The 23,116-nt window shown below is 45.6% G+C and overlaps 1 protein-coding gene across 1 annotated transcript in view; it reads right to left on the bottom strand.

Moving 5' to 3' along the window:
• Positions 1-23,116, bottom strand: part of Tmem178b (transmembrane protein 178B) — a 363,546-nt gene that overhangs the window by 24,059 nt on the left and 316,371 nt on the right. Inside the window, exon 3 of the mRNA XM_052172476.1 lies at positions 14,453-14,590. Within this exon, the coding sequence (XP_052028436.1) occupies positions 14,453-14,590 (138 nt within the window). The remainder of the gene's footprint in view (positions 1-14,452; positions 14,591-23,116) is intronic.

The following is a 23,116-nucleotide window of genomic DNA, read 5'->3' as shown; positions in this document are numbered from 1 at the left end:
GACTGGGGAAGCAGGGCCTCTGACAGGGAAACAGAGGTAGGATTGTAAGCAAGGCACTAAGGGCATGGCAGAACTTCAGAAGCTGGTTCCCAAGTGGGGTTGCGCTTATTCAAGAGCCCTCGATGTGTTTTGTTTCAGAGCACATGAAAAGATAGAGCTACAAGATAGTCCCATTTCCCTGTCTCTCTAAGGCACAGAGCATGAACAGACTTGTCCACTTCCTGTCATGTCCTCTCAAGAACACCAGCCCTGGTATATATTGGTATATACTGCATGAGATATCTGGGGGGGAGGGGGTGTCATCTCTTACTCTGCTAAGCCATGAACTATTTGAAGATCACAAATCTGATCATAAATGACTGAGTTAATTACTATTTGTAGGACAGTACTGGGTGATAATGAAAAGCTCAGGCTTCAGAGTGAAGTAAGTTTGAGTTTGAGCCATAACTCCAGTGTCCAGGTGAAGCCTATCAGCAAACTCTATCAGCAGTGGTCAAGAATTGCAAAGAAGATTTGAGTTGGTGCCCAAGTGAGCATTTCCACACCAGCGTCTGAAGGGCTCACTAGATGCCAGGCAGGCTCTAATCATTTCACACGTCAAAGCATTTAATTCTCAATTCACAATGACCCAACAAGGCACATAACATTTTACAAGGTTGGGAGGCAGCTGTGTGAAGGATAAGATTGACTGACTGAGGTTACAGAATTTTAAATCAGGGTCTCACACCAGGAGACCATCACTACATTGAGACTTGATGTTATTAGTGGTAGAAGGGACTGGTTACTGGTTGTAGAAGGGACTCTCCTTGGAATGTTCACCAGAAACCAACACCTCGCTTCTGGCTGGGGAGAGTGGAGAAGGACCCCTGTGGTGGGTGGATGTCAGGGATTCTATATTGTCTGGCCTGCTGGTAAAGACTTCAGATCTGATTCCTCATCCCAGGTGCTCTTGCCCAGTACCTTCCCTCTCCTCCTGTAACAGCTAGGAATGCAGAAGCACGAAGACCAAAGAGTATGAAGACATAAGGCCCCGCCACTTACTTGACTGTACCATTCTAAGCCGCTTTGGTGGCTCTCTGGGTGGGTGTATACAGTGAGGGTGGGAACCTTAAAGGCTGCTAGGAGGAAGGGAGGGAATGAAGCCTGAACTCTGACCCCTGTCTGCCTTTGACCCAGTGCAGTTGCTTCTGTTCCTTTTTCCCCCTTCTGTGCCCCCTGAATGAGGCTGAAGTTCAGATGAGACCTTTCTTCTCCTTAAAGCTCTACAAACAGTAAAGTGTTGCTAGTCCAGTTGTGCTGGCTAACCAGGGAGAGGAGGGAGCCTCAATTGAGAAAATGCCTCCATAAGATCAGGCTACAAGCAAGTAGGCAGGACATTTTCTTAATTAGTGGTTGATGGGGTGAGCCCAGCCCATTAGGAGTAGGACCAGCCCTGGGCTGATGGTCTTGAGGTCTATAAGGAAGCAGGCTGAGTAAGCTATCAGAAGCAAGCCAGTAAGCAGCATCCCTCCATGACCTCTGCATTAGCTCCTGATCCCAGGTCCCTGCCTTTCTTGAGTTTCTTTCCTGATTTCCTTCAGTAACAAATAGTGATGCACCCCACCCACCCCAAGTTGTTCTGGTCATAATGTCTTATCACAGCAAATATATCCCTGACTAAGAAGACAGCAGGTCATATACATTGAATCTCCACCCTTTCCAGATCAGCACATTTTCAGGAAACTAAAATTGCTTACCACCACCACCACCACCACCCTCATCTTCTTCCTCCTCCTTCTCCTCTTTTTCCTCCTTTTCTTCCTCCACTTCCTTCTCCTCCTCATTACCATTTTTCTCTAAATTTTGTATTTAAAGGTAATGGCAATGAAAAGGAAACGAGCTAGCTTGCCACACTAAATCTAGGTGTCCATTCTTCTCAAAGACTGGAAGCAACTCCAAGGCTAGGAAGAGTTTTGTCTTCTACAGTATCTAGAACTTAGTAGTACTCGATAGCTTGTTGTGTGTTGGATACCTACCAAGCATTGGTGTCACTGAGCTAGGGATGTTTGCCTTTCCCTGTCCTCATCTTGGATAGCCTTGGCCTCTTGCTAGTGCCTGTAGATAGAGTATGCATTTTCTAAGCCCCATATCCCGCTGTGAGGTATAAGCCTGCTCTATCTAATACTAGGAAAGTGTCTTAGATGTGGGGCGGTCTCCCCCGAGTTAGCAAAGCACATCAGCTTTGCAGACATTCATTATCTAATTATTTTTGACATGGTAATAAAATGCAAGCAGCGTCTCCTCCATCCCAGTAATCCAAGTTCTGTTTGATAAAAATATTTGTCCACCAGAGCAGAATCTACTTGGACCTCCAGGGACATGCTCCTAAAATATCTCCAAGGTCATTGTCCCCTAGGCTTTCAAGGTACTGGCACAGTATGAACCTCTAAACAGATGGGCCTTGCCAGGATTCAACCACTTTATCCACGGGTGAGGTGCATGTGTAGCTCTGAGGCCTAGCTGTACCTCACTATCCAATGCATTGGCTGCCTTTAGGTTTTGTTCCCAGGTTCCCTAGCTTCAGCCAATTCTCTAAATTCCAGTGGCATGGGGGAGCAGGTGGCACTAAATTAAACTCTGAGCACTTCTCCTGCCCAGTGGGAATGTGCTTTAGCTATCACAGGGCTTGATTAATGGACCGTGGTCTGGTTGTTCTGATGTCTAGTAAACTGGTTTCACTCTTCCTTCAGGCTATGGTTCGCACAGTGTATCTCAGGCACCCAAGTAGTAATAGAGATGACAAGGAGCCACAAAAGAGCAGTGACCTCAGCCTGGCTGTTAGACCCCATCTCATAGTCTTAATTTCTTCACTGTCATATCTGCCCCTCCCCTCAACACTTCCATTCCCAGGAGACAGGAGAGAGGATACACCTCTTTCTTCACACCGGTTCCTCCCACATCATTGTTTCTTTGAGCCTAAAAGGTGTCCGTTTACTTCAGAAAACCATCCTTTTTCTTTGATTTATGATTTGTTTGAAGGACTAGAGCTTGGGTGACAAGCTCCCTTTCCTTGGAACTTGTCCATCTCCATAGGAACAGCCAGAAGAACAACAGGAAGGGAGTCTTTTGAAGTTGCTTTAGACAGTTCCTAAGTTTCCATGGTAACTAGTCACTGTGGCACCTCCACTGCATTCTGGGGCTTTCTGTTCTACTGGGAGGGGGTGGAGCAACCTGTTCTTTCTCAGCAATCACCCATCAGTGGAGAGGGTCTTCCTACTGCCCTGCCTGTCATTCATTCCATACTCCTCTGTAACCATCCTGCCCAAGAAAATGATTTCATTATTCATTAAAAGAACTTCCCCAAAGACCTATCAAGTGCTCCATTCAAAGCATCCACAGATGGGGTATAACCTAAGAGTCTTCGAATCCTTCAGATCCAAATCCTCACCTTCTGTCTCCTTTGATCCTGACACTTTCTTATTCTTACTTAGTGTTGGTGTCATTAATCTTATACTGCATTAGTCAAATACCACACTGAAGAGATTGCTTAGTCTAAGATTCTAGTTATTTTGAGTTTACTTCTTCTGAGGTCCAACCAAAATGTGTGAGGTGGTACTCTCCCTTACCACACAACCGAGTCAGCTTTCTCCTCTGCCTTTTCAACATTGGGGGCTCATCTAGGATATAAGGGAAGGACTCACATAGTTTTATGCATATTCAGTCATCCTGACAGCCTACTTGGCCTGTGTTATGGAGAAAGGGAGCTATATAGGGATAGAGAACCTGTTTGTTTTTAGAAGATTTCTTCAACCTTCCTAAGGCTGCGATCCTTTAATAGTTTCTTATGTTGTGACCCACAACCATAAAGTTATTTTTGTTGCTACTTCAGACATATAATTTCACTACTGTTATGAACTGTAATGTAAATATCTGTGTTTTCTGTTGGTCTTAAGTGACCCCTATGAAAGGGTTGCTCTACCTTCCAGAGGAGCCGAGATCCACAGGTTGATAACCACTATCCTAGAGGCTCTAAAACAAAAAATCCTTCTGTTCTAGTTATGGGATGATTGAATTCTCTGGACAATGCTGGAAAACCAGATGGCTTTGTGGATGTGATTTTGTTAATTCAATGTTTGTACAATAAGTTTCAATTTTTCAGTGGGTCCCTATTAGGGCAGAGGGAGTATCTGGGGTATTATATCACACTGCAATAACTTTTGAGAGCACACTTTTTAGCACCATAACCTTGATCTGGTCACCCCAGCAAGGATGTGACCAGCAAGGATACTCCCTACTCTCACTGAATTTAGGAATAGCATGTTACATAGTTTCTAACAGTGCATATCCCAGAAGGTAGCCAGGGAAGAATAAACTCATAATGTCACCCCATGAAGAACCCCAGGGTGTTTTTGCAATGGATATACTACATGAGAGAGCAGGATAGAGACTGGTGTCACTTCAATAAATCAATCCTTTGACCATGACCTTAACGCTCCTTCATGATCTGTCTACCTGTTTAGTATCACCTCCATCACTACCCCTGTCTGCACCTGTCACAACCATCCTGGTGCTCAATTTCTCTAGACCCAATAGTTTCATCACCATTCCAAGTGCTTTCTGCATCCTGGGGTCTTTTGGTAAGGAATGGTCCTCTCCAACATCTTAAAGCCTACTGCTGTCCCTCATGCAGGCCCCTACCCCATCACCATTGCTAAAAGGCCTTGCATGCTATCTCACATCTGCCATGTCCCAAGTAAGTGGTATGTGGCACATAGCATTCACCTGGCATTTACTGAATGAAGAAATTAACAACTAGGGTAGTGATTAAAATGAGAGGGATTAAGCTGTAGGATTCATTTTTCCTGTCTCTATAGTACATACTATAGGGTCTCTTGATGGTATTGGTAGCAATGACATAAAGCCACTCAAAGAGGAAAGGAGTATCACCAAAGATAGTTATTTAAAAAGAGACATATCTCAGGGGCTGGGAGATGACTCAGCAGTTTCAGCTCCCAGCAGCCTCCGTAGTGGCTCACAACTATTTACAACTTGAATTCCAGAGGATTTGACACTCTGTCTGGCCTCTGTAGGCACTGTATAATGTTGTGTATAAACATATACTTGGGCAAAAAAAAAATACCCATATACATAAAGCATAATAATAAAATGAAAATAAATTTAGAAAAGAAATATCTCAGTGCTAAAATAATAATACCAAAGTCTTTTATGAGGACAATACCTGGTATTGTTGTAAAGTCCTTCAGATGAGTTAACTCTGTAATTCTCACAGCTATGCTTGAATTGAGAACTATTATTAGCTTTTTTTAATAGATGAGAAAATTGAAGCAAGGCATGAAAGGCAGATAAGGAACGTTCCAATGTCACATGGCTAGTCCAGGGTTCCTCTGGTTCTGGACTGTGTCTTCATGGAAAGCCTATAATTATCTCTTTTTAATGGGCGATTCTGCTTCCTGATCAAGGACTCTGGGCTCCCAGCTAGGAATCAGGATATGGTAGGTGGCTCATGACCAAGAGTGCTTGGGGACATCTAAGAGGCAAGGGTTTAGCTTCCATAACTACTTTTTTTGATACCTTCACCAGCCACTTCCCTCCCACTCCCTTCCCTGTTCTGTCTCAGCATTTTATCTCAGAATTTAATAATAAAACCTCCACCTATCTTAACCAGGACATGGTAGGGCAGCAGACTTGAATATTTTGGGAGTGGATTATAGAGCCTCCTAATGGGATTGTCACAGGCTACAGTTTGCATGGCCAGGAGAGCTTTTTGTTCTGTTATGAGGCTACTATTTACAACGTGGGGTGGGGGGCAGCCTTGTTGGCAATGTTACAACCCCCTAAGGTCTGAAGTCTTCCTACTTCTTGGGCTGCTACCCTGGACATAGGCTCTGTGTAAAGTAAACCTGGATGCTATTTCCCAGTCTTCCTGACAACACGTCTCCTCCCCTAAATGACATTTACTGCCAAAATGTACCCTTCAAGGATATGTTTTGAATGTAATTATCAAATGCTAATAAATATTCAGGTATGTACCTTGTAAGAGGCATGAAACATTCCGGGTGTGAAATAGACTGTAAATATCTGCTTAAGATGTTGAAAGACGGTAAGGCAAAAAGTCTAGGAAAGAGTTGTGATGTCCTAGGGAAGGCTCACGTAAAACTAAAAACTCAGACCACCAGGGTAAATGCTTTTATGCCAGAGTCACTTCTGATTAGCTCATTAGAACAGACTTTGCTTAGGGCGTATATATCATAGTAACCGCTATCATTTATTATAAGCTTTGCATATTGCCAAGTCATGGGCTTATTGGATTTATTCTCTCTTCCTGGAATATCTAATTTACCTGGTCCTCTGTTTTGTATCTCCCCTCTCTGATCAATGAGTTTTGAAGTCATGACCTGGAGGCATGTAAAGACTTAGTATCTCTTGACCTTAGAGAAACTCCTCTTTCTAAGCAGGCCAGAGCTAGGGACTGGCAATAAGGAGAGGCTGGGAGAGAAGGCTGATGGGGAAACTTGAATGCTCCTAGGAGTCCTTAAAATCATTTTAGGGCTTAAATGAAACAGCGTTCAAGACACATGCCTAATGCTTTTGACCATCATGCCAAACTCAAGCTTTCCAAATTTCTACACTTAAGCAAGATTCTCATCTGCCAGAAGAGGGGCATCATGCCAAGTGTCTCGGGGCTTGAAGCACAGGTGGCTACCTGTGCCAAACACATGGCACCACTGGTTTATACATCACTGCAATCATTCAAAACTGATAGCTTGAGCTACCTTTGGGCATTCTCTTTATTTCCCCTGATATGACAGCAAGGTAGAAAAGGTCAGGCCAATCACAGATGGTATGGAAAGGATCTTTAATGGTTTCCTTTTCTCCATTACCACCCATGCCCTCAGTCCTGGCTACCGTCTCCTCCATATGCCTCCTGTGTGCTTGGGGAAGGAGGGAGAGGAAACAGAAAGGGCGTGGTGCATGCGTGTGAGTGTGTGTGTGTGTGTGTGTGTGAGTGAGAGAGAGAGAGAGAGAGAGTGTGTGTATGTGTGTACGCACGTGTAATATGAAGAGAAATTGTGAAAACACTGGCAGCTGCTGCAAAGAGCAGAACTGGGGTTCAGAAAGACGCATTGAGTCTCAGCATGGGTCTGCAGGCCAGAGGCAACAGTCTGGGCTACAAGAAATAGGCCAGTGCCATGGGCCAGGCTTCAGATTCATTCACACCAACTGCCAGCCTGGTGCTCCAAGAACAGCACACTTGCTCCCATCTAAAATGCGGGGCTTCTGGCTGGCTGGCTGGCCTCTAAAGTCCTTCTCATTCAAAGGTTCTGGGAGTCCAGGTTAAGGTCAAGAAACACCACGAATTCAAGAATTACATTCTGCTTCCTAAAGGGACTGAAGATATTTTATAACTGGAAAAGACAGATTCTAGTACCGCTCAGTAAATGTGAAGAGGAGCCAGTGAAAGGGAAAACTGTGACTGTAGTTAAGACAGGGCGCTTTCTGGAAGGACGCCTCACAAAACCAAAACACTCTCTGTCCCTTCCATATAATTTGCTTTTCCTACATAGTCACTCAGCAGCTATATATTACATGGCAGACATGCTCTTGGCCCAGGAGAGGCTCCAGTGGAGGCATTCTGTCACGGAGACAGACCTGGTTCTGGTCTGATGTTCATGAACCTTAGGCATCAGTGCAGGCAGAGAAGTGGATGGCAAATACAAAGTGTTATGAATCCATTCCAGATACCTAGTCTCCAGATCTTGATTTCAAAAGTCATTATCACATACACACAAGATGACTTAGAGTGCCTCATGCTGTTCAAAAGTAAGTGTGCAAACAAGGAAGTAACCAAACAACAGAAAACAAAACCTCATGTACTTGGGTATGCCAATGGGCCCAAGAGCCTATTAGAAGACTTCTCAAATGCCAAGACTGGCAGAACTGAGGGACCAAGACAAGCAGCACTGGGCTATATAATCCAAATGACAAAATCAGTGCCCTCGAGTCCACACCAATATAAACGAGTAACCAAACTCATGAATCAAACGTGGAGAGCAAGAGACAGATACCCCATCCAGGATAACTCCAAATAGTTTCTGTGGCTGCTCTAACCTACAGGAGTGCTTCTATCCCAGCACTCCACTGCTGCTCTCCATCCCTTCTGGGTGGACACACATGACTGTCTTCAGAGGAATAGAGTATAGAAGTGGGGCAGGAAAGAATTCACTGTGGAGAAGTACTGCAATCACTACCTATTCCAACTGACCAGAGCAAGTGACATGAGTCTGACTCATGTTGAAATGATACAAATGGCACTTAACCTCTGGGATCTCTCTCCCCCAAACCATAACTCAGTCTGATAATGAAAAAAGAAATATATATTTGTGTGTATGTGTGTGTGTGTGTGTGTGTGTGTGTGTGTGTGTGTTTCCCAACAGAAGGGCATCCTATAATATGCCTGGCCAATACTCTAAAAATACCTGGGTCATCTTCAGTCTTCAACAAAGACTTAGGGAGGTGCCACCACCTAGAGAAACCTAGGGAAACAGTAGCTTTAAATGCATCTTGGTGCCAGAGATAGCATCCTGGAACAGACTGAGCCACAAACTTTAGTTAATAATAACGCACCAATATTTATTTGCTCATTGTAGCAGATGTGTTGCAATAACACATAGTAATAAAAGGAGAGACTAGGTACATGGCTCAGTGCAATGCCTCAATTCTTTAAAATGCTTGTTCAATTTTTAAAAATGAATTAATTATGCTGCATATGTCCACGTATGCACATCATACCGCACGTGTGGACGTGGGAAGATAATCTGTGGGAATCAGCTCTCTGATTCCACCCTATAGGTCCTAGGGATCTAACTCAGGACACCAGGCGTGGCAGCAAGCACTTTCACCTCTTGAGCCATCGCACAAGCTCTCAATTTTCCTTAAATCTGAATGTGTTTATTAAAAGGCAACAGGGAGGGTCTGGAGGTCAGAGAGCCTCTCTTGGTGGCTTTGAACAAGCAAGCTTCCGTGGGTTCTATACCTGCAAGAAGAGGAATTCCATCAATACCATGACCCTGGCAAGGATCTCAAGCCTCAGAGAACTCAGTCCCAAGTCTGAGCTCAGGTTAGTAAGATCCTCAGCTGAACCCTGTTAAGTTGCACCTGGGATTCTTCTTCAGGGAACCTATGAGATAATACATGTTTATTGTTTAAAGTTGCTAAAAAAAAATAGTGGAAAACCCACAAACAACATATGTCTAGGCAAGAAGAGGCACACTAAAAGAAATTGAAATTAATTAAACCATGGAGTATGCCTGGTGTGTTCACTGAATTGCTGGTCAAGGAGACTCTGAAGGGGAACCTTAGAGTAGGGACCCCAACCTAAGGAGAGAGAGACATCCACGAGTTGTTGTTAAGGATTTCAGGCAGCTCCAAGGCCTGACCAACCTTTATATATGTTAGAACAGAAAGGCAGCCAGCATGTGTGGACCAGCATGAGGGTTTGGGAAGAAACAGAGAGCTGGGAGAGGTGAGGTTGGTCAGGATATAAACAAATTTTAAAGAAAGGAACTTGAGTTTTAAGTTGAACTGAAAATCATTAGATTACTACTGACAGGAGGTGATGACACATCTGGTTCACAGTTTAAACGATTTATGCCGGGATGGCAAGATGAGTCAGTGGGCGAAGGCACTTGCCACCAAGACTCACAACCTGAGTCCGATCCTTGGGGTCCACATGGTGATGGAGAGAACCAAATCTCAAGGAGTGTCCTCTGGCCTCTACATCTGTGCCATAGTGCGTGTGCTTGTACACACACACACACACACACACACACACACACAATGTAATAAAAGTTTTTTAAAGAAAGATTCATGCTAACTGCTCTGATCAAAGCTGGTCATGGAATAATCACAGTGGAGTCAGCAAGGGGCTTCAGTGCACGTCTAGAGGAAAGATGGCGGAGCCTTAGCCCTGACTCAGGGTAGAGAGGAACAAAGACTTCCAGAAATTACGGGAGGGCTACTAAGCATAGGCTAGGGATTCCAGCTCCTCTTGTACACTTGTGTGCCTAAGACGCTTTCAGGGAAGGAGTCAGAGGTGAGCCGTGTAGTCATGTGCTCCTGTGTCACATGGTCTGTCCCTGTGCTACCCTGTTGCCAAGCCTCCAAATATCCCTGGTGATTCATTATGATGGCTACCATATGAGGTTATGCCAGTCTGGGCTAGATCTTCTCTGGAGGTACTGCCAAAGGGAAAGCTGGATCCCAACTACCACCTCCAGCCTCCTGGCCAGGCAATGCTGCCCTGCTTAATTAATAGTTTCCTCTGGCTTGAATACCCATTTAACAGTTTGTTGGTGGTTATTACACAGTGTGTGAGGTACCCTCTCTCCACCTCAGAAATAGTCAGAAATGCCCAATGTAGACCATCTTTCTAGAGGAACAGAGAAGAAGGTGTGAAGAAAATTCTTTAGCCTTTATTTTGGTCCTGCTAAAATATATATTTCATAAATCATAATCACCTATATTTATAAATTATAAATTATTTATAAGATATATATACACGTATACATATATATTAATAACTCAGAGCCACACATATCTAGGCAAGAAATGGAATAGTACAGAAAGCTAAATTTATTAATATGTAGAACTTGCCCAGTGTGTTTGAGAATTGTTTCACTTAAAGTGACCAGTAACTCAATCATTGGAATCTTGGTTCCACATATTCTTCTGTATTTAAAATGTTCTGTTGTGTTGTATGCCTGTAGGTGTAAGTCTGTATGTGTGCACATGTGAGTGCATGGGTGTGTGCATGGGTGTGTGCATGCATGTGTGAGTGTATAGGTACATGTGCCTATGTGTGCCTGTGGAAGCCAGCGTACAATCTTGGGAATCCTTTGTCAGAAGCCATCTACCTTGCTTTTTGAGACAGCTCTCTAACTGGCCTAGAGCTTGTTAGTCAAACTAGAATAACTGTCCAGTAAACCCCAGGGATTGACTTATCCCCGCCTCCCCGATGCGGATATAATAAGTAGCTACCATCACACATGGTGTTCTGAAGACTGAACTCTGGTCCCCATGCTTGTAAAGCAAGCACTTCCGTGGTTGAACCATCATCTCTTCGGTCTGAGTGTGCCCTTTTCATTCTTGCTAAATCTTCCCTTTTTACTTGCTTGCCCTACTCACATCTGACCAGCCCCAAACACGCTGCTCTTGGTTTCTACCTGTTTCTCTTGCTTCCAGCCCAAATATAACCATTAGGGCACATGGCTTTGCTCAGTTACGACACCTGAGAGACCGCCACCCAAGGGAAAACAAAGGCTACATGGTCACATTTGGGGAAATATATGTGCAGCTTGAATGACTGTTTCGTTGTATCTTGGAGGTGGCAAGGATAGGTGGCTTATTCCCTGAGTCCTTTGACAGGTCATCCATAGGAAACCAACCCCTGGAGGACAAAGATGTTTCAGGTTCATTTCTTGTAGGTTCGTGTCTGACCCTCTATTTAGCTGTTGCAACTGAGCAGGGCCAGGAATGTAGTCTCTGATCTGGGACCATCTCCTCCCCAAGACAAATGTCTTTGAACAAGAGCAAGTTCATGAGTCAGGACATGGCAGCTGCCCCGAGCTGCTGGACTCCCAGGACTGTGTCTCTCCCAATCGCAAAGGATGCTAGTTCAAGACAGAAGGAAATGCCAGAATTCCCAAAGGGAAAACACGGCCATTTGAGGGATCAGAAGTCCATGGCCTCTTTGTTCTTAACACCCTTTTGTTATTTCAGGGCCTGAGCGAACCCAAAAGTGTATAGGCACCGCTTCCCTTCCCATCACAACTTCATTCAGGAGTGTATTGTTTTACTTGGGGACAAAGATCAAAACAAAACAACAAACAATCAAACAAATTTCAAGGGAAAGAGAAGGCTTTGTAGTCTGTGAATGAACTAGATCTCATCTAGCCTGGAATGTGCCCTAATCAGTGACAAGTGGCTGTTGGAAGGAAACTTCCATTAAGTTCGTTGTGACACAAATCTTTACCAAAAAGGCCAAATTTGCCATCATATATATATATGTGTGTGTGTATGTATATGTATATATATATACATATACATACACACACACACATCATATCATATTCAAGAAAGCACAGATTTGTGTGTACCTCCCGGTAGTCAGGGCTTGGGTGGGCCTTGTTGACACTGTCTTATTTCTTGTTGCATAAGGCTTAGAAATATATTTTTAAAGGCCAACGTACAAGTGAGCCTGTGTGTGTGTGTGTGTGTGTGTGTGTGTGTTTCTGCGTGTCTGTGTACACAAGGTAGAAGCTGGAAGGACTCTTGAGTTTGTCTGTCTCACTAGTTCAGCTCTATTTTTAGCATGGAGAGCGCCCCACAAGCCCTGTGGGGTGGGTACTGCTTGGCCCGCATCAGTGCTTAGTCGAAGTTTTCCAGGAAGCTCTGGATGAGGACTATCTGGGGTGAGGAAAGCAAGGCTCCCATTCTTCCAGTGTTCAGAAAGGAGTTTGTGGCTCCTAGTCTAGCCGAGAGCTCCAGACATCTAGTAGCTGCCAGTGCAGTCGGAGGGCAGGGCTCCGGGTACCCTCTTGCACATTGTTATCTTGCCTTTTGTCCCAAGGCCTCCAATGAGCGGGAGGTAACCCAGTGACTTCATTATAGACACAGCTTTTAGCTTAGCCATTATCACTCAGTTCTGGCCTGATTGTTATCTGGCCCTCTCATGTGGCCTGGCTAGAAAAGATAAGCTAAGCGATGACAGCTAGGCTGTTAGTCTACGCGTTAACTGAAGTCCTTAGGACGTTCTCACAGTGGAGGGGTCTCAGGTTCTGAGTTTGTTCCTGCCTAAGGAAAAGGTCCAGTAGAGGAGGCAGCTAGGTACAGCAAATGCCAGGTAAGAGGTAGAGATGACAGACGCTAGCCACTGCTCTTGGGGCTCTGGGTTCCGGCTCAGCCTGGGGAGTTTGCTCGGCTTCTCTGGGATACCAGAGCCTGTTCTGTGTCTCCAAAGACATACGATACAGACTCACTATGAACTGGATACAGCCGCTTCTTTTCTTTCTTCTTCTTTTTTAATCTTTTCTTATAGTTGGGAGGTCCTCATGAAAGGTAGAGTGGAAACAAATTTACCAGGGAAAATACTGGTAAAATATAGGGTGAGAACCATCAGCTCATTTAAGTCATTGCCTTAAAGAGGAGAAGAGGAGAAGCTCACAGGATGTTAAGTGTATATTGGGGGTTGGTAGCTTATCTGTGTAGAATCTATCAGAGAGCCACCACTTCCCTCTCACTCTCTGAGCCTGTGCCTTAACCACAGGTGCAGGTAGGTCCTCCTCGGGGTGACAGCTCTGACATGGGTACATCCTGACTCTGATGACAGGTTAGTCCCCTAAAAGTACCAGCTCTGTGGGAAGCCTGCATCTGTGTTTGACACAGAGTAGCTTTGCTTATAGGAACAGAGAAAAAACTTCAGGGCCCAAGTCCTTCCTACAAAGCCCCTCTCTTCTTCCTCTCCTACACCTTTGTGTGCCCCCGACGTCTCTCTGGGCACAGGGAGGGACATGCTGCTCCAGTCCCCAGTCCGCTGCAGCTGAAGAGTCCCACAGCCTACCTCATCTTTCTCTCCTCAGCTCAGAAACAGGCGCAAAAGAGACCAGCATCGAGCACCTGCACAGTGCCCAAAGCCCGAGCTCATCTCCTGAGGGTGGAACTCATTTTCTCTTCCTCCCACAATCATTTCTAACTCTGTCTGTCCACATTCGCTCTCTCCCTCCAGGCCTCACACAATTCACCCATCCACCTCTCCCAGGCAGCCCAACACTAGAGCTCCAGGCTGAGCCACAGACCAGGAGACTCCGAAGAGAAGGAAGATTCCCAAGTAGACAACGAGGAAGGGTCTACTTTGCTCAGACCAGAATCTATCCCCAGTTCTCTCTACGGACAGTCCGCTAAAGGCCACTGGGTGGACTCAATGGCCATACCATAATAAGAAAGGAAACAGATAGAAGGATCTAGTCTAGACCCGCCACTGCTTTAAGTCAGGGATGAGCATGGCTCTTAGGAGAAGAAACACCCCCTTCCTTTGTGTAACTCTAAAATCCAGAGCATAGGAGCCTGAAATGTCCAGCACGTCCTGGTTTCATGCTTCCAAGTCTGAGGTCTCCATCTGCTCCCATATAAGCCTTCTAGCCATAGTATCTATCTCCCTTCCATCTAGGCATTGAGGTCCCCAAGACTCTAGATACTGAAAACTGTATCTCATTTCTATTTACATTCCTGAACAGTTGGTGTAATGGCCAACAAGTGACAGGGGCAGAGACAGTTGATGAGCCAACAGCTGAGAGAGCAAAACGAACCACACTGGCCAGGCCCCTCTGGTGCCCACAGTTCCAATGAGCAGGACCTCCCCAGCCTCCCGGTCCCCATCAGCAGCATGCAGCCTTACCTCCCATGAGGAAAAGAAGCCCCGCCACATACTGCATAAGGCCTCGGTCCCAGCAGCAGCCCAGGACGCCGATGATCCAGCCGAAGAGGATGATGGCCACCGCCATGCCCATGAAGCCGGCTGTCATCCTACGCAGATCTGGAAGGAGGCAGGAGGGAAACGGCAAGCATTAGAACGTGGTGATGCAGTAGGGCCAGCGAACCCTGAGCTTGGGGCAGGGAGAAGAGGGTGGGGCACTTCAAGGGCAGGAAGACTACCTATTGAGACCCCTACACAGCAGAGCGCCACTGGTGGTGACCGTCTTCTGCACGTGTGTTGTGACAGCTGGGCTCCTAAGCACAGGCAAGCACATCGCCCCCTGTGGCTGTCAGGTCACTTCACCTGTGCTAGGCACGTGCTGCTCTTCCTGTGAGCCTGTCTCATCCTTACGAGACGGACGCTGTCTCTAGTGTAGAAAATTGAGCAACTTGCTCTGCAGACAGGATGCCTTGTCGCCCTCCCCACTCTAACCCAGGGTCTGGTGGGCTGTGGAAGAAGCCACATGAGAAGTTTTGAGTTTGCTTCTCTGCACCATCCCAAGCTGGCTCCTGGGACTTAGTTTTATCCACAACCTCAGAAGCAGAGGAAGAGCTGCATCTCCCTCCTTTAGTCTGAGCCCCTGGAGCAGGCCCCTTCCTTGCAGTTACCTCTGTCCTTCTGACTCTAGGGTCGGCCCCAACATCACGGTGAGGACTGTACCTGTTCTATACCTCTGTGACCTATCTGACGCTGCCAGGAATGACGTATTAAGGAAGAAGGCTGCTGGAGAAATGCTGTTTGCAGCAGAAGGGGGAGGGAAGGACTGCTCCACGACTCTGTCGGCTACTCAGCTTCTTGGCTGGCTTCGTGGCCAGATGTCACCAGAGCAACTGTCATGGGCTCCCTCTCCATGCATGGCTCTGGCCTGGGCCTGTTTCCAGAATGGTTTCCTCCTCTCACGCCCTTTCCCGTAGAACTGACTCTTTACTTCCTGGGGGAGGGGGGCTCTTCACCCATCACATTGGTCACTCCTTCCTGAATCTGTCTACAGGCCCTCACGCTCACTACCTTCAAGGCAGTAGCACACCAGCCCCAGCCTGCAAACGGGGCTCTAAGCAAGAGCAAACAAACAAACAAAGCAAAAATATTTTGCCTGGCCTCTGCCCCAGACTCTGAATCCTCTGCAGCATCACAGAACATGCTAGAGGTTCTCAAGGACATTTGCCTCTTACAAAGGAAGGGTAAGCTGTCAGGGTGAGGGAGAAAGTGCCTGCCTGGGATCAGGTACCTCACATCCACTGCTGCCTCATCTCTCTTCTTGTCCCAGAGGAACAAATGCAACCGTGTTTCTGCGGGCATGGGCATCGACTCAGTCACAAGGAGACTGTCCGTCCCTCCATTCTATCCACTCCTACCCGGAGTCATGAAACATGTGAAAGGGACCTCTGCCTCCAGCAGAGAACAGTTTGAGTTGAGATGCCACTCTTGAGAGGTCTGGTCTCTTTGTTCCAACAAGGAAAATCAGATATGGTCAGTTCTAGCCAAGAGAAGCTGACCAGAGAGGGAGGAAACCAATCCCAGCCTCCCATCTGAGAAGGAGAAGCCAGCAGAAGCTGGACAGTTCCCTAATCCCAGAGGCAGAGATCCCAAAAGGGGCCACAGCCCTGCCTGATTCTCTGTTGCCTTTCTGAGCACCTAGCAGGCCTGCCCCAGCCAGGTGGAAATAACACTCTGTATTCACTTCTGGGAGCTGCTGGGGATGCCTCATTATCACACAGCAGTGTGCAGATTGCTCATCCTGCCAAATGAGCCAGGGGAAGGTCTGCTGAACGAACCAGTTGATGACAATACTCAGGCGCAAGCTCAGCCTCCGGCACAGCCAGCCACAGCTAAAAGGAAGGAATGTCCCTGCCCACGGGCTGCCCCAGTCCCTGTGGGTCAGCTCCTACGGACTGACATTGTTTCTCCTTTCATTCCCATCTCTACAGACACCCTCATGACCACCGTGGGGTTCCTTTTTGTCTCACCATAAGGGCCTGATCACACTTGTCAGCGGAGACATGTAAGGCCACGTCGCTTGATTCTTAGGAACAGATAATCTGTGACTAATACTTTAGCCGGTACTTGCTTAAAGGGCAAATGAAAAAAGAAAGAGTCCAGCTCTGCCACTGGGAAGTGTGGTATCTTAAGCAGAGGGTACTAAATTCAGCACCCTCTCTTGGGTTCTTCCCTTTTCATCCAGTGACGGCTTCTGGGTCCTGCCCTTATAACCCCAGTAAACCTACCTTCTCCAGAGGTCAAATCCTCACTTGGCTTTAATGCCTGGAAGGCCTACACTGGTCACAGACTATAGACCCTTGGGAGCAAAGATATTGCCTAAGGGGATAAGTGGATGGTAGGTCCCATCAAGTGAGTACACACCGGCCAGAGATGGTCCTGTGGGTTGGTGAGGGAAGAACTCTAAAGAGAATGCCAACCATAAAAAATAGGAGGTGACATTTATTGAAGGATGAGAGCAAAGTGTTCTACTTATAAGAAAATGGGAGGGGGCAGAAAAGCAGGCAAATGGAGAAAATAATTGCTATTCTGAAAGTTCCTGGCTGATTCCAATCATCTGAGTCTCGGGTGTTGTGGGGAGCAGTTGCCTTCCTTCTGTCTCAGCTTAGGTAAACTTCTGTGTCTCCCACAGGGTATTGTTGACTTAGGTAAAGGGTTGTTCTAAGTTGTTGATGTGGAAACAGGATGAAAAACAGAGGTCTTGACTGCATTTCCACTGACCCAGGAAAGATTTTCATATCACCCTTTCGTCTGGCTTTGTCCAACCTCCACGTGAACAACCGGTTCTCTTCTCCTTAGAGAGTTAACTGAGTTATCTGTGTGGTAGCTCAGGCAAGCTACTATAATAGGTCAGAAGGCAGGCAGAACAAGAAGTAGTCCAATTTTACAGATGAGAAAAAAGGCAAAACCCAAAGACAAATAAATAAGTTATCGACAGTCTCAAAGCCAGCGGACTGCAAATAGAGTTAACAGCTGCATCGTTGAATTGTGTGAGGAAACAGGATAAATAAAAGAATTAGAACTGATGTGAGCAAATGCTCTTGCAGTTAGTTCCTCCTTCTAAAATCAAGCCAGAATGCTCGCTAAGAGATGGGAAACAAAGGACAGAAAACAATAAGAAGGGTGGGGGCCGTGACACTGCTGGGGGTGCTGGAAAGGACAGTGCTGAATCCAAAGGCTGTGTCAGAGAAACCCTACCGCCCAGTCCACGTGAAGCTCCAGGTTCCAACTCCAGAGAGGATGGGGAGGGAGGGAAGAAGGGAAGAAGCGAGAAAAAGAAAAAGGGTATAAAATAGATGGAGGAAAAAAGACAATGTCTAGCTTTAATTTACACACAAAATCTGGTCCCTGGAGCACTTGGGAACGTTTGAATGTAGAGGCATTAGAGTGTAATGTGTCTGTTGTTTAACAGTCTTTCTTGCTTTCCATTTGCATTTGAGTTAGCGCCATCTGTCGTTCTAAGGTCAGCTCCTCTACCTGCCTGCCATCTTTCTCTTTAGGAATAAGAAACTACCACTCGATTCCTGAGGTTTCCTTGAATCCTTTAATTTTGGAATTTACACAGTTGGTATTTCTTTGTCTCCATCATTTAATGACTTAAGAAAAGTGAAAAGTGGAGACAGGAAACTCTAACTCGCCTTTCCTGGAAGCTTTAGAAAACCTTTGGTTGCCTTTGATGTGAAATCTGGGACAGCAGTCTCTATTGTCACCTGGAGAAGAGCCTTGGATGATAAAGTCTGATTCTGCAGGTAGTCATGGCAATGACAAATCTCATGAACCATGTTGGGTTGGAGTCTGTTATCTGTGTTTCGTGACCCTCACATTTAATGTTCAATGTTTGAAATTAGGAAGGTGCATTCTAAACACTTGAATTTAGTCCAGCATGATGGGAAGAGGCAGGCAGAGGGAGGATGGCAGTGAAGGTGGGTGGGGGAAGAAACACAAGGAGAACCATTAAATAAAGCTAGGAAAAAACTGGTTTCCTCAGGATTTTTTTTAAAGTTTACACTCCAATTAACATTTAAATTGAAAGGAATTGCTTGCAACTCTGCAGAGGGAAACTAGGATGTCTGCACTAAGTGAACGCCACATAAGGGAGAGCGTAGATATCCGGCTCTCCGCGTCTTTCCAGTTGTGCTATAAAGATCTTCTACAGAAAAATGATCATGATTGAAACTTTTTTTTTTCCTATTGAAAAAAAAACTAAAAATGATAAGGGTAAGCTCAGATTAGACCTTGCTTCTTAGGTAAGGGCTGGATACATGTGGGGAAAGGAACACTATGAACTAATGGCTGCAATTTGAAGGGAAAGAGCTGGGATGGGGACTAGAAGTTACCTAGAGAAAGCCATACCTGCTGGAAGCTCCCCCTTCCCAATGAGAGAAGCACACAGCCCTGGTTACAAAGGGGCCACCCTGGGAGCAGAACAATCACTCACAAATGAATCAGGTCCCGGCATTGCTCAGTCACGGGCTGAGGACAGAGCCTCGGAGTCTTTGTACTGAGGGGTCAGGCAGTATGGGAGAAGATGAGAGGGAGGAGGGGGACAGACTATGAATGAGACTGAATTGGCAATGAACTTCATACCCATGATGTCACCTAGGAGGGGCTGACTCAAAGACAGGGAACACTCCTGGAGACCAGTCCTTATCTCCAAAGGAACTGGTACTGGAGTGGAAATGTGAGACCAGATGAACAGATTCTGGGAATCAGGGCCTTTCTGTTGGATTTTTCACTCTTCTACCCTGGAAACATGGGCAAGTTAGCCTGTCTCCCTGGAGTTTATGCAGATGGTGAGTAGAGGTTAGGATAGCATCAATGTCCTAGAGTTATTGAGAGGTCTGCATGGGCTAATATGTGTGAACAATGTTAAGGATGCAGGAATATGAAATGGACTGCAAGTCATCTCAGTTTAAGCAACTGCTTTCCACACAGTGCATCCTTTGGATTTGCCACCCATGAGCTCAGAAGGAATGGAGACAGATGTTGGGGTGTGCTTCTTGTTAAAGGTTTGCTAATGAAAGTGAGCAGCCTTCCAGAATCTGTTCCTTTGCTTTTCAAATGCTGGAGATGCCTGGCCCAAGGAATTATTTATTAGTATGGAGATGCATACACCCCAGTGTGTCTGTCCTCCAAGGACCCAAATAGCTGGAGGCTACAGCAGTTAATAGCAGAGGTGCTGGTGGCCACCCAGGCTCTTTCAAACCTGGGTTCTGGCAGTAAGCACTTTAGACATGTAGGAGGAAGAAATATGGGACAGAATAGGATGACGTGTTGAGAGCGATTCGGTGATTTAGGTAAGAAGAACTGGATGGCTCAGGCCTCCGACTCACAATACAGGTTGGTTAAGTATTACAGTGTTTATATTTAAGGAGTTATTTTAGTGAAAACAAACTAGCATCCAGGTTTCCATGAACAGTGGCAGATATGGGGTTCTGATCTCTAAAATGTTGCCCAGAAGGCTCTCTGTCATGTTCTGCACCCCATCTTTTTTTAAGTCCTTCATATTCCAGTTGTCCAAACTCCAGTTTGTTCCCTTCTGAACGGCGGAGGGTCCTCTAGCACCCAGTTTCCTATGCTCTGCCTGCCAAGCTCCACGCCATCTTTGATGACCTCCCCAGAATGTGTACGCATCTCTGGTGGCTTCGGTGGGCCTCTAGCCGACCTCACTAGCAGTACCCAGAACTGCACTTGACTGATTTCCCTGCCCTGTCTTACTGTGCTTACTTGTTTACCCCTCTCTCCCTTGAGTAAACTCAAGCTGGCTCAGGACTGCACTGGTGTTTGTTTCTTTCCGTCTTCCTAGTTCCTAGCTCATTGGCTGACATAAGCAAGTGTTCAACAAATATTTGCTAAATGTGGTCACCATCCAACTCTGTAGTAATTATCAAAGCTGTGTGTGTGTGTGTGTGTATAATAACACAGGAATGAGGAAAAATACCTTCAAAATCCAACCTGCTTCAGTGACTCAAATGTCATTGTGACTTGTGACTTGGACTCAACTTTTCTCTTCTTTAATCTTTGGGGGGTTTGTTTATTTTTTGGGTTGTTTTTTTGTTTTTTGTTTGCTTTTAGTTTGGTTGGGTGTTTTTTTCCAGCATTAACTATTGCTTAAACAATTCAGCATCATTGCTTACTGAATACAAAGGAAACATCAGCGTGCATTTGGGTTTCCGATGCCCTGAAGTGTGGGGGCCACAAGGACAAGTTCTGTCCCTCAGATGATGAATAAAACAGACCCTCCAGCATCACCCAGTCCCAGAGCGGAAGAGACAGTGAGAGAAGGCCGTTGCTGTAGAAACGAGAAGCAGTTTCTGGGTCAGGCGACAGACTTGGAATGCCCTCCTCCTCAATCCTACCTCCAGATTAGGGAGCTGCCAAAAATAGGGATATTAAGCCATACTGCCATATACAAATCACATCCATTGTCAAAACAATGGAAGACAAGTTATGAAGTTTGCACTTGCTTGATGAAAGCTGGGCCAGCAGCCAAAGCAAGTACAGGAAGAAGCAAAAGAAGGCAGAATTCGGAACGAGGGGAAGCATTCCAACCCCTAGACGTTAAAGTTGCTGTACTGGGCCCCTTGCTGCTGCTGGGGTGGCCATCAGTCAATAGCAGGAAACCAAGGACATGATGGGAAGGGAACTACCACTCAGCTACTCTGATCCACCTGGGTGGAGCTGGCAACTTGCTCTTCTACTCTAGAGAAGAGCCCATTTTGCCTTCTCTATGTCACAAGTTAGCTGCTTGGAGTGTAAGGCACAGAAATGACCCCAGAGAGACCCCACAAAGCAATCAGAAGATAAGAGCATCAAAACACATGGACTCCATAGAAAAACAAGGTCAGTGCCTGCTAAGTTAACTTCGTCTAACACAGAGAAAGGAAGGATTAAATAGGAATCAACCTTGTCTGTTTGCTCTACCCAGGAAGGTATTGGGAAATATGCTTAGAATGAGCCAGTTTGCCTTTGCAATGTCCTGTGAGGTAGATGAAATTTTTCTTCCAATATAGAAAGTGAAGCATGGGAATTTTAGTTGACCAAGGTTATGCAGCCGGTAAGAATCATCTCTGAGAAAGTGTCCCACTCTGGCCATTCTTATGTCACTCTTCAATGCTTCTCATCCCCTATGCTATTTCAAAGTCCAGAACTGAACTTAACATTCAGTAAAAGGTGATGGAATATATTCACTTATCAAAATCATTCTGTTGAAAGATGTCAATGACATAAGAAAATTGAACAAAAAGCAATGTGAAAGCCTATATATTTCTATATTGCATATATGAAAATATATGCACCTATCCATATAGAACCATGCAAGAGAAACAGAGCAAAGGTTAATAAGGAGTCCTTTTGGAGTATGGGTATTTGGGGGGTGTCTTTTATACAATGAGAATATAATATTTTAAGAGTCCAATTTTGAGGTCCTTGGGTGATATGAGTTTTATTGACTTTACATGGTCCTAAGTACAAATACTCAGCCAACCTGTCAGGATGGGAACAGTGATAAAGGATGGTAGATCCTTCTCAGTAGCGCCTAGCATCCTGGCCCCATGCATATCGGTTGGAATGCACTATGAAGATCATTGCCGTACTGTCTTAGTTCTGAGGTCTCAGAGGTGAGGACAGCGGAAGAAAAACTTGCATCCAGAAGCTGCAATGTCCAAGATGGCATCCATAAGCCACATGTGGAGCTGAGCCCTCAAAACGCTTATCGAATACTTGAAACATGCTGTGCGTGCGAAATATACATCATAGTTGGATGTTACAGTCTTAGCAGGTATTTCTGTAAAACATTTCTTAACAATTGTTATTCTGATTACATCTTGGGATAGCATTTTGGACAGATTGGATTAAGGCATATTATGAAAATACCTGTTTCTCTTTATGACTTTAATGTGACTAATATGACATTTAAAATTGTATATGAGGATTGTGTTATGCTCCTATAGGACTTCGCTGTGTTGGGGAGAGGTGTAAGAACCTGTGTAGACCTTGCTACAAGGCACTCTAACCTAGCTCTGCATCTTGTAGAGCTTCACATATAACAAGAAAATAGGAAGCTGGAAAATGAGGCTGGGGGATGAAGGCTTCTTAGCAGAGAGGCATAAGGGAACTAACTGTGCCGTTCCATTCCCTCCCATGGGGAATCTCCCCTCTTTCCTACCCAGGTCAAGGAAAGGACCTTAAGAGAGCCACTTGGTGAGCAGCACTGGGATGCTCTTGAATTATAAGACACGAGATAGTACCTACTTGTGTCCTCAGAAGCTGAGTAAAGGATTGTCTGCAGCTGCCTAGGGCAGCACAGTTGCAGAGTTTGACTGGTGAAAGATCTCATGCTGTCTCCATGAGCCACACTTATAGTAGTGAAATCTAACAACCTTGAAAAGAGTCCGACCTTGTGCCTTATCTGTTTTGATGACATTAGAGTCTCAATGAGGATAGTATCCAAAACGAGACTTGAGGAGGAAGTAAAACCAGATCACCTGGACAACGGCCTGTTCATCTCAGGTGATCACAGTGCATTGCCACTCCTATGGAACGTTCCCAGAGAAATTACAAATTCATTCAGTGAGAGAAACAGCCAGT

Source organism: Apodemus sylvaticus, chromosome 2 (genome assembly GCF_947179515.1).
Source record: "Apodemus sylvaticus chromosome 2, mApoSyl1.1, whole genome shotgun sequence".
Taxonomy (NCBI): Eukaryota; Metazoa; Chordata; class Mammalia; order Rodentia; family Muridae; genus Apodemus; species Apodemus sylvaticus.
Note: the sequence above shows the minus strand (reverse complement) of the source record. Positions and strands in the feature narration are given on the sequence as shown.